This window comes from Vanessa atalanta, chromosome 12 (assembly GCF_905147765.1).
Source record: "Vanessa atalanta chromosome 12, ilVanAtal1.2, whole genome shotgun sequence".
NCBI lineage: Eukaryota > Metazoa > Arthropoda > Insecta > Lepidoptera > Nymphalidae > Vanessa > Vanessa atalanta.
Window position 1 is genome coordinate 6,717,331 of NC_061882.1, and position 18,381 is coordinate 6,735,711.

The window sequence follows — 18,381 nt, forward strand, 5'->3', positions numbered from 1 at the left end:
GTAGGTAGTAGGGTATTATGTTATTTGATTGGTCAAAAATAGTACATAACAAAGTTTTTTGCTGGTTCTTCTTGATACAATCTATATTTCCATTTAGTTGTAGCTCTACATTTAATTCAATATTTTTACATCAGATTCTAGCATACTTGCCTATTATTTGATAAAGCGAATAGGGATGTTGTATCACTATAAATTAAAGGTACAAGAAGTTATAGTATCATAACGCATGCGTTGAGAATACGTGAAAGAGAGAAAATGTTGTCAAGTAGTGTCTTGAAATGAAAAAGTTCAAAAATAAAACTTATTTTAATATAACCTCTCCGTTTTTGAAGTCGGATAAAAAACAACAGAATTGCTTTTCCCATACATATGATATTTTTTTATTACTTTTATACAAAAAAAGAAGATCCTATAACAACTGTATTTTTATACATCCAGGTTAGCTACATGAGCAACTTCTGCATTTAACCTCATTAGTAGTGAGGTCTTTCTTACCTCGCTAAGGAGTTCATAATCATAGCACTCAATGGACTAATACTCTCTTTTTGAGAACCTTGATATGAAACTCCTTAACTGTCGTTATAGCGAGTTTATAAATGTAACATAAATTGAGATTTTGTACATCTGTTACTTTAAACAAATGGAATATATCATATCAAAAGTAGAGATAATTACATTTTGTCTTAACTAAATAATCACCATCTGCAAATATTATTTTTTTTGGATGGATCTGCAAAGATTATTTTGACATACATTACGTTATATGTACCGTGTATTATACAAATCGCGATATACACATTACACATGCGAATTCGCTAATCTTAGTCGAACTTCGTGGCATGTGTGTCGTGTGACGGTGATTCTGTAGGCAATAGATAGGCATACAATACTCGACTCTTGCGACGTATCTACGTTAACATTGGAATATCGTTTATACTTCATTACTTCATTTGGTAGCGGTACTCAACTAGTCACAGACAGTCACTCAGTAACCGTAGAGACGCGCCACAAAACAGACGTGTCGTAAGTTAGTTTACTGGTTCATATAAATGCGTAATACTCAGTAAGTTAATTTTATTTATTTCTTCAGACTGTTTACAATAATCCGAATTGTATATACTTAACAGCAATGACAGTTTTATGAGTTATGACAAGCCTAGTATAGTTGCTGCTATGTACCAATCTAAACACGTGAAAATAATTTTATTTCATATAAGATTAATCATATTTACGGTATATGGTGTTGAATGTTAGACGTTGAATTAAAAAAAACTGAAAGCTACTTTTGTGTTCTGACATTTATACACATATTTGTTATAGTCTGTATGTAGACGAGTATAAACGTAAATATTTTGGACAGCCGTATTTCAATACCTATTTGATTTGAGATTGTCCCGGAAGATTTTGAAACCGGTTTTGCCAAAACTGGATATTAACCCACGTTAATTAGACGAAATTGACTTTTATAGAGGAGTAATATAGGTTTAACTTTCAATGAACGATTTATTTTTCCAATTCTGATTGCAATAACCCTATAAAAACTTGTTAATAAAAAATATGCACGACTGGTATTTAGGGTTTAAAGTACAATATTTTAGTCAAAGAAAAAAACCTACATTTTCTTATTACCAAGTGTTTCTTTAAATATAAACTGTTTATCTATTTTATTTAAAATAAAAATTTGCTGCTAAAATGCAATTTTACAAAATACTTCCAATAAAAAAAAATATTATTGTATATAATAGGATGTATTGAATACTTAAAAAGCAAAATATATGATGTGTATACATTACAAGAAATGTAAAACTTTTCAATAAGCAAAACGAGAGAACATCCACACCTCAGTGTATAGGCGTCATATCAGCATCATCGATCAGTAATGACTCTATAGTCTGTATAATTTAAATGTAGCAAGTTCGATTTATTTTTATTGTACTTAGATGCGATTATTTATATTATCAAACACATAAGTTTTAAAATAATATTACGTCATTTTAAAAGCATGTAAATAAAAAAATATTCCATGTTTGATATCTGTAGTCATAAGCACCAGTTTTCTTAGATTTCGTTGTAATTGCCTTATCTGATATGAACACTTATCTAATGCACTAAATTTCTTTGATCTAGAATTTGACTTAAACTGTTTTTTTACTACGTACCTGATTTATATCAACAGTAAAATATTACATAAAGAAAAATAACATTTTTATTATTAAAATGTTTTTGAATCGTAAACTCATATGATGTTTAGTTTTAAAAATTAAAATATGAACGTGAATTATAACATCCGTGTCCAACCTTGTTCTTATAAAAACAATATTTTTTCTTTATTATACGTCAACCGATTCTACTCTAGTCGTACAATTAGAAAGTTAGGAAGGTTTTTTTTAATTCAATGTGTTATACTTATGTCATGCATGTCGGTGTAATAAAAGTTAGAAAATATGTCTTTCTGCCGTCGTCGTGATCATAAACGGAGGTCGTGACCTTATATTCTTGTTCGCAATCTTCCGAAGGTCTAGTACAAAACTCGAGGGTTAGGACATTATGTCAAACATAAAGATTTTGTCGAGGTTAGATTTTGTTAAAGAAATTGAACAAAATATAAAAGAAAATATCTATTATTTTTTTATGATATTAATTACAACTCAAGAAGGAAAAAGGAGAAAAAAAACTTGTTATAATGGAGTACTTGATAATGGAATAAACTTAATATAATTCCAAGGATTGATCTTTGTCTCGATTCTACGGAATACAGTTTTTTTTTATTAAAGTTTTTATGATTTTTATGATAAAAGCGATACTAAAACTAATTTTAATTTTTCAATGTTAATTCATAATACTTTATTTATGATTAAAAGTGAAATGAAATATGTCATTTCGAGTGTAAGTAAAAATAACGTCACTACATGAATTATAGGACCATACAATATTATGTAAATAGGTATATAATGAGTACATTTGTTTTGATTATATTCCGTTAAATTTAAGCTTAAACAACTTAATTGAAATAATAATAATTTTACTAGTACCACATATAGAGGTTGTGATGTTTTTGAGAAAACGGAAGTTCAATGAATTTATATAAAAGAGTTTAATGAATGATACACATCGTCCATTAGTAATATTTTTTATAATATCATAACATAATTTATTTTACAGAGACAAACAATTTTATAAACATGACAACTAAAACAGAAGACTCTACGAAATATGTAGAAGAATTGAAAGAATGGATCAACCGACAACCTCATCTACCAAAAAATTTAGGTATTTACATGTTTTTTTTTATAATATATACAAACACACAATAATCACGGAGATACTTAACACTTTCTAGGACAGAAAACGCAGTAAACTATTGCGTTTAGTCATTGTCTAGTGTACATACCTACTGTATCCTCAGAATTTTCTGATTAACGTTGTACTTTTTATAAATTCATTACTTACAAACTAATGTTATTAATACTTACTATATTATTCATGTTAGGCAGGACTTATATAGCTTATTCCACCATGCGAATCAAGTGTGTTGATGTATAGTTGCATATACATTTGGCAGAATGAAACTCGAGAACCGAGAAACGCAAGCGTTTTCTTATGAAGTTTTCGATTAATGTTGAAAACGAGATGAATTTTAAACAAGAAATAAGCAATATGAAAACTCATTAGTAATAATCTCTGAAAGTCAACCGGCTTAAACTAATCATCTATTTAGATGTAAGTTTTATACCGAGTCTTGTCATCTACATGCAAGAAAATCAACGTTTACTAATTCCACTTGTATTATCTTTATAATTTTGTACGTATTATGTCAATGCCTTCATTGTCAAGGTTTTTTTTACTATACTTAATAACATGTTTTGGACAGAAAGACGTCAAACCTACGCAGTTTAATTATTACATCTTATGTCCTCGATAAATAAAATAATGTTTGTTTAATATAGTATTATTATCACAATACGTCTTAAGTTTCTTACATCCCGTAATACTCTTATACGTATTAGTGCACTTAAGGGAAGGGCATCCGATATAAACCCTCCTCACAAATAGCCTTCTGAGCTCTGGCGTACTCTCGAACTATATAGACAATTAAATACTTTTTTTAGGTAGTTAGAAATATTTCTAACAAATAATAATCACAGAAAAAATTAAAACAAATACTTTTTTTGGGATTGGAATAGTTGGCATAATATATTCAGTTAAATTAAGCTTCAAAATCTTTATTTTTTTTTATTTTTCATCGGTAGAGTAAGCTGAATAGCATTACAATTTTACTATAAAAAAATCAATTGCTCATTACCAAATATCGGCCATGAAGGCTAAGCTAAGCTAAGCTAGCGCTCTGACTCGACGATGAAATATTAAAGAGCATTAAATTAGTTCGTAAATACAAGTACACTCTTTATTCATACATTCACTCGATCTGAAGGGATGAAATTTCTACACGATCGGAGGGAGAAAAGACGCAGAGCTAAAGGCTTTGTGTGATTTTTCAAGGCTGCGGGCCTGTGATGTGATCCTGCGATACCCGGAGATAAATGAGGCCTATAATGACAGGCGAATCATTGGTACGACACAGTAGTATACGCACTTACAACGTGACGTCTTTGAATGACGATTATCAAGATATTAACTATTGCTTCTCAATATATATTCTGTAATGTTTTGTATGTACGAATTTTTTTTAATGATTTTATGAGAAAATGTGATTCTCATAGCATTGGTACAAGGAACAAACACAAACTTGTTACTCCTGTGACTCAACTGCATAGAGTCAGTAACTCTTTTGTGGGGCAATGTATACAGTTTTATAATAGGATCCCAGAAAGCGTTCAAAATGCTTCTGTTACCAATTTAAAAAAAAAAATGTTAAGGAACGCTTGTGCGCGAAAGGGTACAATACAATACAATTAGTGAGTTTATGATTGATATAGCACACCTTGGGAGTGAAACGATCGCCTCCTGGCTATTTCTATTCATATTCAATGTATGTACTTAATTAGATCGACAAAAAACAAAGACCCGCTGAGTTTCTTTCGCCGGTTCTTCTCAGGTCAAGGTGTTTCTTTTTCCGAACCGGTGGTAGTATTTAATTTGACTATCAATAAGTAAGTATAATGCTTCTATATTGACTAAAGAAAATTGAGTTTGAGTTTGACGGAAATACTCGCTAGTTAAGGGTCCGCTAGTTCTTAGCAGTCAGCAGACCCAAGCACAAGCAGCACATGCTACTTGTGTGGGTAATGCATTAATGGATTTTCCAGTGAGAACCGGCTATGAATGTCCCGCCGCCTGGGGTCATGACCTCCATTACCATAGGTCCACTGAGTCCGACCCCAAATTTGAACTTGTTCTAGGTTAAAATTTGGGGTCGGACTGGGGATCTGCTGCTTTGTAATTAGCTACTAGAACTTGCATAATGTATTAGTAACAATAAATTACTTTTATTACTAACTATTAAAAGATACTGTGGTCAATACAATTAACTTCAGAACCATTAGTCGTAGGTCCAATGACATAATAAAGCTAACTTTATTACGGCTAATCCAACAATTGTTAGAGCTTTTCGGATGTTTTCATAGGTATTTTATGTGTTTCTGCACTTTCGATGCAGGCTTTTATACTGAGACTTATATAATACATAATAAAATCTATTAAAAAAAAAATTCAGTGTGAATTCCTAAATTCAGAAATTAATTTTATACAATATTAACAAGAAAAAAAAATATTTTAGAGCAAACAAAATATGCATTACAATAGGTATCTGATATACTTTTATCTTTTAGTCTGTTTTCAACCAAGGCCACATACGGCTCTTAATTACGATGTTATTGATTTAATAAGTGTCAGTGTGTACAACTTCTGTCTATTTAATAAATTATAATAACGCATAAAACGCACCTTTTTATGTACTCAATACCTATTTATTGATTAATATTATATGATGCACGGTAACGTATACGCAGAATGTACATTGTGGAAATGGATAAAAGCAACACGAAAGATGGTCAATAAAAATCACATTAGTACATAATGATAGGCTTGAACTTAATGAAAAATGGGGAAACTTTAAATGCAAATGTTCAATTTTAATGATTAAACGTTGTACCACTTTTTTGTATAAATGTTAAGTTTTACAGATAACACACATGTATTTTACAATAAAATATAACATTACTTAAAATCGTCTATGTCTAGGATGCCAAATCTGTCAGCACATATATATCTGGTTCTAAGTCAAAGTTATTGATGGGATTGAACATACCCGGACTTATTTTGCGTTCCAAACATTTTATTTGGTCGATGGTTAACTTAATTTTCTGGCATATATACTTTACATACAAGCACATGAACCGTTTCAAATTAAATGAATTGTAACCAAATTGTAATAGGTGATAATTTTCAAAATAAGTTCTGTCTCAGTTCCCAAGATACCTTGAAAAAAAAACAATTGTTCGAATTTTGACAGTCTCTCTACTGAACAATTTTTTTTTAATTGTTGCTTATTTATGTCCAAATGGTCGTGGACAAATTAAGTTACTACATAAAAAAATTATGCATTGATATAATTTATAGTTTAATCTAAATTTTTAGTAAACTAAGTAAAATTTTAAATATTGTTTTTATTCACAAAAAAATTCTTAATATAAACCGTATAAATCACTTATTTCCTTTAGTATAGTATTGAAAGAAGATACACTAAGATTATTGTAAGATGTCAGACATGTAATTAGTCTAGACCTATGTACATATGTATGTATTAAGAGGCAGTTATTTATTCAGCACCAACAAATACTTATAATAAAGCCATATATGAATATTTTGTGAATTAGCCTAAAATAATCCTACTACGATTATTTATACCGAAATATTTTTCAAGGTCTTCAAGTGATCTGAAGCATTTAAAGTAATACTAAATAATTCATAAGATGAATTGTGAAACTGAGTTATTTGAAATAACCTTGAATTAGACAATTACGACTTCGAATATTAAATATTGTATAACGTTATTTAAGATTTGATTAAAAATAAAATATTGTTATTATAATAAATATTGTTATTATAACGTTTTGATTAAATATTAAATTAAAATCACTTCATATAATAAATAACGCAGTAGCATGTGACAATGAACTGTCAACCATGATCTTGTAGTAGGTTCCTTGTACTTGCGAATGACTCATACCTTACATAGAATGGTGTACATACATTTCAAAGAAATAAATATATTTGTTTTTGCGCAAATAAAAAAACACTACTTGGTGGTGGTGGTTTACTTGGTGGTAGGGCTTTGTGCAAGCCCGTCTGGGTAGGTACCACCCACTCATCAAATATTCTACCGCCAAATAACAGTACTCTGTATTGTTGTGTTCCTACTCGATATGCCCAAGAGTATGTAAACGTAGTTCTGTGCCTGAACTCTTTTTCGTCGATGATGGAATAATACAAGTAAGCTTACGTATATGTGGTCTATAATATCTCGTACAAAGTTGAAAATGGCCGCCGTGAGCGGTGATGTCCTCATGATTTTATTGCTGATAATTATGTAATCATGAGCAATAAAATTATGCAAAATATGGGAAAACCATTGTAAGAACAAACAAAATACATCTTATAAGTCTAAAACATTAAAGGCACTATAAAAACAGGATATTGTCCATAATTTCGACCACCGATACCTAATGTATGATGGCAAATTATACACTAACTAAAAAATAAAAAACCAGAATTATAACTATCGAGTCTAAACGAGTGGTACATATATAACTTAAATAATCTCTTACTTTACAGACTACATCTCGAGTTCTGTTTATGACAATACATATAAAATATTAATAATTGTATTGTTATTCCCAAAGTCTTTGTATAAGATAACAAAACAATAACAAATATTCCCAAAGTCTTTGTATAAGATAACAAAACACGAACATTTTGTTTTTATTTGAATACTAATAAGGCTAATAAAGAACTCGAATGCAGTTCTGATTTGGACTCTGGTATTATCACTTGAGAGTTATTGTGAATGACAATGAGTCGTTTAGATCATAAAGACTTACCTACCCGACTCATGTGATTACATTGTAGAGAAACCTAACTTATTGTAAAGATGTAAGGTTCAAATTCAGCATTTTGATCAGCAGTTTGAAATATATTCTTCTATCATTACTTCATGATACCTTTAGCGTTTATACATTCAGAATCAGTAAAAGAAGAGGTTTAACATGCAATATTTTGGTTCGCAGTTTTGTTCTCATTTCGAACAGGGGACAATATATTCTTTATATATATAATTATACATAAATTTAACAGATTGTGATATAAACGCTTCTTGGTGGCTCGTCCAACTAGATAATTAGGCCTCGCTCCAATGTTTTACTTTTTTTTGTCTGAATCTAAAGTATTTGTTTTTCGGTGTAGAACGCTTACCAGATGTGATTTTGCAGACATAATGATTATAAGCTTATGTCAGTTATAACACATATATTAGTACGTAATTACGTTAAAAATCGTTTTTTGGCTTTTTTTTTATTCTCATTCGAAATATGATGTTCTAGTATATACTACGAACTGCCTAAGATTTTAATTGTATATAATATTTGTTTATATTACCATTATATTTATATTATCATTTTATTTAAAATATATCAAACTTTATTGCATCTGTGACAAAAATCATTAAAATAAATTAATATTTAATTGTTGTTTTTTTAAACTACTGATAAGATTGTTTTAAGAATTTCTGTTATACCTGTATCGTGTGAATGAAAACAATTGGTTAATAATACGTGGGTTTGAATGAGACATAAAAAAGTAGACAGGAAAATAAAAAACCGTAGATTGAAGTAAGTAATTAAAAAAATTAAATGACTATTGCATTCTAAGTTTATAAACCAGGTAGTTCAAGCATGACCGTCACGCCAGTTGAATGCCACTTGAGAATAAATGTCTCAAAAATGCTCAAGACAAACTCGGTCATATGTCATAGTGTCATCGAAAATAATAAAGATAATTTGTTTTCGGCGTTGTTATCGCGATTATAAAATGTGAATTGTTATGTAGGTCGTAATATTTCTTAAATCGTTTGTATATTAATTTCACAACATGTTTAATTATACATATTGGTACTTATCTTCTTATGTCACAAGTTGATTTATCTAAATTTTTCCACTAAAATATTAGTTACGTATGTAAATATCTTTTTAATACTATCGGGGTATAAAAATAAATAAATATAATAAGATGATTAATTGAAAGATATGAGTTATTACAAAATAACTCTGCTTATCCAAAATTATTAGAATTCATTTTTCCGTGATTGCTGTTAAGTATGCTGCTTATCACAAAATATCGATAATGTCATCACAGATTATATAATCATTATGACGTATATACGCATCGGTTGATTTGAAAATTCTAAGATCGTCACGTATGGTATTCAAAATAGTAGTGATTATTTTTCACATAGATATTGGATGTTGTTTTTTATAAACTGTAATACTAGTTTCGTCAAGTTAAATGTAACTCTGGGCGCAGTTTTTGTTTTCCCATATTATAAAAATGACATTTAAAATACAAGATCTATTCACTCATGATTGCGCGCCCCACCACGCTAACTTATCGGCGTGCATTCGTAGGAGTGACACTCGATGTCTTAGTGTGCGTGAGATGACTAATATATGAATAAAGACAGCAAAAAAAAAAAAACAAATTAGATTATATCTGTTAATGTATGCCATTAATTTACAAAGCGAAGAGGCGCGACTTATTGAGTGAACAAACTATATAATAATGTAGAGACAACTCAGAAAGGACTTTACGGAACTTTTATTTTTAAGCGAGCATTGCACATCTGTAACCTTAAAACTCATCCAATCGAATCATTCAAATTTTATATTTTATTACTACATCTTTAACACACGGACACAATAAACATAATGATCTATATTTCTGGATTTTGGATCGACAAAACACTTTTATTTACTGCCGTGAATGAATCGTATTCGTGTCGTTAAGTTCAAGTAATAGCTACTACAGAAATATGTCATTATTTTTGCACCGAACATACTAATGGCTAAAGTACTTTATATATCCTTTATGTATAGCAATCGAATATAATTATACACCAGGTACGTTTATTTAATCATTAAGTCAGAGTGTTTGCGAATAAAATAACTTTTTATGAAGTTCAAATTATTATAAGGTATTAAAGGAAAATTAATAATTAAAAAAAAAAAACAATAGATTTATAGCAAGAAGATAATAAATTTTATTATTCAGACAAATAAATTTAATTGACGTAAATCTAATTGGGAGAAAAACTTCACTACTTAGTTTTTGACCAGTTCTTCTGAATAGAAATTAAATGTCAGACCTGGATTACCGTTACATTTTACATTGTAAATGACGACTGAAAAGTGCTTGAATAAAGTATATCTTGATTTTGATATTTACTCAATAACAGGAATTTATTAAAAAATTTACGTAAAATATATCGATATATCATGTCGATAATGGAATTGTTTCAATGGAAAGACAATCCGTCTTTATAATGTTTGTACGTACCTACATGCACGTACGTTTGCTTACCTTCATTTTCATAGAATACTTTTACCTTTTTTCATTTATTCTTACCACCCAACCCTAGGAGTTGGACTGACTATGTAATATGACACTGAATGGTAATGATATCGAAACACCGCAAAACATAAGATATATAGATATAGGATGATATATAAAAATATATGTATATCTATATTGGTTGCTACTCAAAATATTGATCAATAAAGCGTATTACTCGATAAAAGATTATGTATATGATAAAAAGCGTGGAGTTACCATTTGTTAATTTTCATGCAGGATAAACATACTTGTGTAATTTTGTCGTAAAAATCACTAATTTTCTAAGTTTCTCGCGGGATCTTCTCAGAAGAACCTACATTTAAAAACGACGGTGACTTTAAATCGAATCCTACCTACTTTACAAACGGTTTCGCTCTTAGACTTTCCATATAATATTATTATTTTCAGTACATATTGCAAGTATGAGCCGAGATGGCCCAGTGGCTAGAACGCGTGCATCTAAACCGATGATTTCGGGTTCAAACCCAGGCAGGCACCACTGAATTTTCATGTGCTTAATTTGTGTTTATAATTCATCTCGTGCTCGGCGGTGAAGGAAAACATCGTGAGGAAACCTGCATGTGTCTAATTTCAACGAAATTCTGCCACATGTGTATTCCGCCAACCCGCATTGGAGCAGCGAGGTGGAATATGTTCCAAGCCTTCTCCTCAAAGGGAGAAGAGGCCTTTAGCCCAGCAGTGGGCAAATTTACAGGCTGCTAATGCTAATGCTAATTGGAAGTATCAGTTTCAAATGTGGACTTCAAATTTTTCAGGTAATAATCTCCTGCTCCGGTTCGCACACAGCTGTTACTATGACTTGGAAAAAACGAAGAAGACTGTGGATATGTTCTTTACTGTAAGAGGAGCATGTTCCGATCTCGTCACCAACAGAGATCCCCAGTCGGCCCATATGCAGAAAGTTATTAAAATTATGTAAGTTTGTCGCTATTATTAAGTAATGACGTAATTTATTTTAAATATATTTTATACACACGCGTGCGTTTGTATAATATCATTAAATTTAAGTAAATAATAATTTTAAAACATAGGGTTATTAATTCATTTTAAAACTAATTACTAAGGATAAACGTAGCACCAATTAAAAATATGTATTCTTATCGTTTTCATTTTACAATGTTCTAAAAAAGCAGCTACCACATTGTACTCTTAATTTCATATGCAATCCTAGTAACAGTTTTAGACTGGTACAATACAGGCAGTAACATTAAAATGAGTAGAGTGCAGTGTCTCAGTTTAGATTACCAGTTTATTGTTCACCACCAATCAGAACTCTTAATTCTGTTAGATCAGCTTTTAAAACATGAAGTAGGCAATTACTCGTCGGAGCAAATAGTTCACTCCGATTTGGAGAATCTGCTAAAATATGGGATGGAGGTTATATATGACGTGTACAGATTTTCTTTCCTCAAGATGTATTTCATCACTGTCGGACATGAGATAAATTATAACTGCGTGGTCGCACACGGATTGGATCCCGTATCTATAAATATTTATGTTTTCTGATCACTTGATAAATTTGGCTGACTAATTTACTTTATGTTTACTTTGGGGTGCATTAACACCCCAAAGAAGAATAAGAAGTAGTAAATGTTTACGTGGATCAGGTTATATGCTTCTTGCAAAATAAACCCTATGTGCAAATATCGATAGCCTTATTCAGCAAAGTTAGGTATAAGCTTAAAATTAATTTCACTATTCCAGAAACCTCAGTCAATACGGTATATCCGGCAACAGATGGCTCTGGATCTGGCAGCTAAACGATCCGGGCTTAGAAAATTACGATTATATATCGGATGTCAAATTTTTTTTCTTGAGTACTGACTCTAATTTCCTCGTGAGTGACAATTTACCCGAAGAAGATATAGTCATGATGGACGTCAAGGACATAACACTGAGATTTCTTACGAAGATTAATCTCTCAGTAGCGAGAAGACTGGCGAAATATCAAGAGGTATTTATAAATCATTAAAATTATTTGGTAGTAGGTGTTTTTGCGAGCTCTCTTGCTTAGGTACCAATCCAATCGTTTCATATTCTTTCTCCAGACAGCTATTCTTAATATTGTTGTGTGAGGGGGACGGAAGGGTGAACGAGCTGGTGTAATTAACTTAACATCATATTAGATCTATTTACCAGTGTCTCTGGCATCTGTCAAACAGATGCTGAAGCTAATATTTACAACAATATCATGTCTATCCACTACTTTATACATTGTATGTAAAGGAAATAATTAAATTTATACTCATATTATAAATGCGAAAGTAACTATTTATGTTACCGTTTGTATCTTCACGCTTAAATCGCAGAACCGATTTAGACGAACTTTGGTATGAGTCCCGGGGGAGGACATAGGCAACTTTTATAATTCACCTCTCGAAAGGGTAAAACTGGGAAAGAGAGTTTGTGTGCGTGAGTTTGATTAAAGCCGTAGGTTCAGCTAGTTAAACATAAACTTATAACATCTTCAAGTTTCAAGCTTTGGACTTCGCAAAGTCTATAATAGCATGGCCAAATCTATAATCAAATTAACGTTAAATAACCTATAATTTGTTTCCCGCTGTTCATATAAAATTATATTTGATTGAACACCAATAATTAAAAAAACGTTGTATTTTTATAAACATTCATAAAAGATATACTACTTTTGTTAAATATATAATGTATTTTTATCATAACACAGGAAGCAATGCCCATCAGACTGAAACAGATTCACGTAGTGAACGCCCCACCATTCATAGACAAAATATACGGAGCTTTAAAACCTTTTATGAAGAAAGAGATCACGGAAATGGTTTGTATCTAATTATTATTATAGTAGCAGTTTTGCTTTAGATTTTAAATCATCTCTTTCACTTCGAAGTGTATTCTGTAGTGACATAAAGGAGAATTGAGTAGTAGAGAAAATAGTTTATTATTATTATTTTTACATCCATTGGTCTATTTAGTTCTCGTCCGTCTACTCTAGTCTTAAATAAGGTTAATAAGCCTAAGGTACGTAAAGTTTGGAAGTTACGTAAAGTCCTGTCATTCCAGCGCCTGAATTCTTTTCGATTTTGTCGAATTTCCTTTTCTTTTAATATGTGTGTTCAAGTATGTTTGTGTGACTTATTGTCGAGCTAATAGTTAGGGCATTACAAATCGTACAGAATCCAATCAAAATGATTTAAATTTATTAAAAACACGACAGTAATAAATTAATTTTTTTTACAGATACATTTCCATCCGCCAAAGTCGGACACATTATATAAGTATTTGAGCAAAGATGACCTGCCATCCAACTACGGTGGCACTCGACCTTCTATGGCCGAACTCAAGGAAGAAGTCATGGATAATATCGCAAGGAATCGGTAAAGACAATCATAGTTTTTTTTATTTTATTTATTATAAATAGAATTGACAAGTCGATTGTTAGTTGTCACGAAACTCCGTTGACATCAGCACCATAAGAAATATTTACCATCACTCACATCACCATTGCGACATCAATCTTGGAAACTAAAATGTTATCTCTATCCCTCTTGCCTGTAGTTACACTGACTCACTTTAACTTCAAACCATAATACAACAAGGACCAAGTATTTTTGGTTTTGCGGTAGATTATGTGACAAATGTACCCAGGTGGGCTCGCACAAAGTTTTTAGAAATTATTTAATAAAATATATTATCGTTTTTCGGGTAAAGTTGCCGTTTTCGCGACTTCACCTAATCCTGTATCAAATAATAACGTAGAAATTTATTTCAGAGATGCATTGTTAGATGAAACTTTATGGAGAGTCGTCGATAAGAAGAAGGCCGAATCATCCATAGATTCTGGATCATTCCGAACACTCGCTATCGACTAAAGTATAATTATTCCGTATGTATGTAAGATTCTGGCTGTGTTAAAATATCTGCACAAACATCCGATATATGAGTGGAAGATAGTGCTATGCTGAAAATATTCAATTACCTTTATTACATTAATTTGTGAACATCGAAACATTTCGTAATCTTAATAATCATTAAAAATGAATGAATCTTTTAACATTTGAAAGGCATTGCGCCGGAGACATGCTCAAATATAAATAAGCACTTGGGTAAAAGAAGTTAAATGACTAATGTATCTATATTAGAATTAAAATTAAGTTTTGTATAAACTATATAATTATAGCAACAGGGTTTTATAAGTATGTGACATCAATTTGAATAATATTGTGAACCTGCTGTACCAACCTTAAGGTTTATATACGCGGTAATATTTCTTTTTGTATAAAAATGTGACGTTTTATTAAAACAAATACAATTAATATACATATTGTTTTTTTATTTTCTCACCCCCTCTGAAACATAATGACACACACTGAATTTATGTCGAAAAATGTAAAGTATAAAAATTTATTGAAAGTATAATATATTTTGTATCACAAATGTAAAAAAAAATCATCGCATGGGCCTAATCATTTGTGTAATTTATTTATTGCAAAAACGCATTTTTATTTTTGCTATTTGCCCTCTAGTCTTAAACCACGTTCACACAAGTCGTTTTTACTCAACAAACTTGTAAATCGAAAGCGATTTTAATCGTCTGAACTGATTTCAATCAAACTGAAAAAACAAAAATTGATTCAATAAAAGGTTTACATTGTTGGTTTTAAGTTTTTTTTTTATAACTTCTATTTAAGGTATTTAATTTATTATTAAAAAAATGCCATGTGATAAAGTATATTTATTTCACCCGTAAAAGGTAAGTAATGAAATATTTCGTATTATAATCTCCGAAAGGCTATAATTAGAGGTGACATCTGTCCATCGGGTAGCTGATATAGCCATTTCATTTATAACTTTCCATGTACTCACTGTTAGTTCTATTTTCATAATAATCATTGCATATCTCGAGCGCCATACGAAGTGGTAGTGCTTTATTTGTGTTTTCACACTGTCGCATCCTTGCATTTATTACTTAAAGCTGTTCTGTTTGAACACACGCCGGTCGAGATATTATATCAATAGAGAACGCTGGTATATTTGCGAACACTGTAATATTATCTTATAAGCATTCAGAATCTTCTAAGCGTTCACCTTTCAGTGCTGTGCCTGGATTTAATTATCATTAGCGTCATCATTCATAGTGATAATGTAATCCTGACGACTTTCTTCAATAGGTTAGTCAGTAGAGAGACTAGCGATTTATGCGGGTCATATTATAGCGCAAACCAAAGTGTACTCTCTATTCCTTTACTGTTCTCATTGGTTCCTACATGTAATGTTCATTAAATTATTTAATGTTATTAAGTTAAATAGTCATTAAATTTTATTGAATATAAAGATTTTTGAGCGCAGCAGTTAGTGTAGAACTATTATCTCTATTTAGTAATATTATCTCCAACGATTAAATGTCTTTTTAAACGATCAAGTGTGGCCAAATTTACATCGTTACTGATTGGTGACTATATTTTATGTATAACAATAAAGTATACAAAAAAAATTTAAATGTCTATCTGTGATTTAAAAATAACTTTATTAATAAAGTTAATATCTACTATCTGGCTATCTGCAAGGCTGCCTAACTAAACCAAAACAACTTTTTTTACTTGTCTCTCTGTTACGTTTTCAAGGGTAAATTATTTAATCGATTGTAATAAAATACGGTACGGATCAAGTTTAAAGCCCAAGATCGAACTACTTTTTTTATTCGAAGGGCTACTTAATAAAATGCTTTATTATAAAGTAGATTTACTTGCATGTGCAAGCTTATTTTTCATTAAATAGAAGGGAGAATGGAGAATGGGCTACGCAATGGTCAGCATGATGTATGTTGTTGCACTGTTTCTCTAACCCAGCAAACCGAAATTTGACGGTAGATTATTTGAAGAGTGGATCAAATTAGACAAACCTGCACGAAACTCTACCATCAGATGTTTCCGATTTAATTTAATTAATAGAATAATTTTACGAAGTTAAATTATATATTTATCGTTGCTTAAATGTGACAGAAAAAGAATAACATTGAACTTTTAAGCAGTATTCTATCGCGGATTCTAAGTTGTTTATAGAGTATATCTAGTTCTAAATGCGAAAGGCGTAATGTATGTTATTGTTCTGGCATTATTTTTTTTTATTGTTGGACGCAGACGGCAGAACGAGATTGGTAACGAATATTTGGTTGGTGGCGCATAGATGATGTAAGGAATGGTTAATATTTCTTCCAGTGCCTTTGTCTATGGGCGGTGGTAACCACTTACCATCAGGTGGCCCGTATGATCGTACGCCAACCAATGCCATAAAAAAAAAACCACGTAAAGCTTAATGGCAGTCTAACAACCATGGTTATATTTTTGTAAAACAGTACATTGTATTTGAATATTAAATAAATGGAATCACCAGTACGCGACCTACTTCAACAGATTTAAATCCACCAAGCCATTTTCAAATCACAACTTAACGACGCGACAGACAATGACGCAACAGTGCTTTAAATATGCTATCTAATAGACTATAAGTATTGATAGCCAGTTCTCGCAACCTATACTCGTTATTCTTTAACAACATAATTTGTAAGCACTTAATTATAATAATATCCGTAATTATAATTATATCCGTCAGTATGTTTCAAAGCTTCGAATAAAAACGAATGGTGTCATGGGTTACCCATACCAGTTGAAACGAAGTTGCTTTTGCAATCTGTTTATTTTGTATTAAATAACAGACAATGAAATAAATTAACAATGTTTGGGAATTATTATTAAATGACAATGATTTTTTTCTTATTAAAAACCCCGTGATTTAAAAAACGGCTGAAAATATGTTTGAATAATATTATACAAAACCATATAAATAGAAAGAGACAAGGAGAAGGAGAAAGAGAGGAATAGATCACCATAACGCTTCTTCCTCACGTGACGATTTCAACCAGTTCACTCTTCTGTAAGCTGCGTAAAAGAGAACTTCGTTCCAAAAATGTGATTGAATATTTTTTTCTCTTTGGTGTCTTTTATGCTACAATTAAAATCAAAAATAAATCATAAGATATTTGGACAATAGTTGGGTATTCGTTTCAACGGCACACGCTTGTACCTAAATAAATTCATGTACCTACCTACTACAATTACAATGGTCAAATCATTTCTTAATCCTATAACAAAATTAAGACGCAAGACAGAGAACCTCGCGTAGTCTCATACGTGGAATAATTGGCAAAACCAATACTTCTACAATATAGCCGTTATTGGGATTCTTCGTGAGCACATTAGCTTAAATTGGTCATACAAAGATTACAAGGTCTTTTGTGATATACTTTATTGAGCCAGCTACGAGCGTCGCCTTTCAAACATTAAGCAACCCGCGATAGATATTTCTTCCCGATCCCTGACATCACTTTCACAAGAGTCCACCTGTTTGCACAAGAGTTAGTTTCGAGTAACGCTTGGATCAGTAGCATGCAATGACTGTGAGCTATTATCGACTAATGTTCTGGCGACGCTCGTATGTGACGAAGCGCCGCTTGAATCTGCGGAAGAAATGTTTTACATGGTGACCAAGCTTGATCACCAACGTAACCACTTTAACGACGGACAACCGGTTTGATGCCAACATCATTCATTGGTTTTCATTGATCGAAGGATGGTATAAAAGCTAATAATATAGCGGTTATATTAGTTGTCAGCGATTTGAACCAAGTATAGAATGTCGAGTTATAACATAATATAAAGTAAAGTAACAGCCCGCAAATGTCCCACCGCTGGGCTAAGGCTTCTG

The 18,381-nt window shown here is 31.2% G+C and overlaps 1 protein-coding gene across 2 annotated transcripts; it reads left to right on the top strand.

Moving 5' to 3' along the window:
- Positions 1-940: 940 nt before the first annotated feature.
- Positions 941-14,915, top strand: LOC125067635 (alpha-tocopherol transfer protein-like). 2 transcript variants are annotated; one of them, XM_047676332.1, is made up of 7 exons: positions 941-1,063; positions 3,163-3,270; positions 11,400-11,559; positions 12,349-12,598; positions 13,328-13,438; positions 13,858-13,994; positions 14,390-14,915. In XM_047676332.1, the coding sequence occupies exons 2-7, from the start codon at positions 3,183-3,185 to the stop codon at positions 14,487-14,489; spliced, it is 846 nt and encodes a 281-aa protein (XP_047532288.1). In that variant the 5' UTR covers positions 941-1,063; positions 3,163-3,182; the 3' UTR covers positions 14,490-14,915. The 2 variants fall into 2 exon arrangements, with proteins under 2 accessions (XP_047532288.1, XP_047532289.1); XM_047676333.1 differs by having other exon boundaries at positions 971-1,023.
- Positions 14,916-18,381: the final 3,466 nt, after the last annotated feature.

What these genes read in the sequence shown, in the direction of transcription:
- LOC125067635 (XM_047676332.1), top strand. Translation starts at nt 3,183, where the DNA reads ATGACAACTAAAACAGAAGACTCTACGAAATATGTAGAAGAATTGAAA. An exon ending in CAGAAAGTTATTAAAATTAT is followed by an intron (nt 11,560 to 12,348) that starts GTAAGTTTGTCG and finishes TCACTATTCCAG; the next exon opens with AAACCTCAGTCAATACGGTA. An exon ending in GACTGGCGAAATATCAAGAG is followed by an intron (nt 12,599 to 13,327) that starts GTATTTATAAAT and finishes ATCATAACACAG; the next exon opens with GAAGCAATGCCCATCAGACT.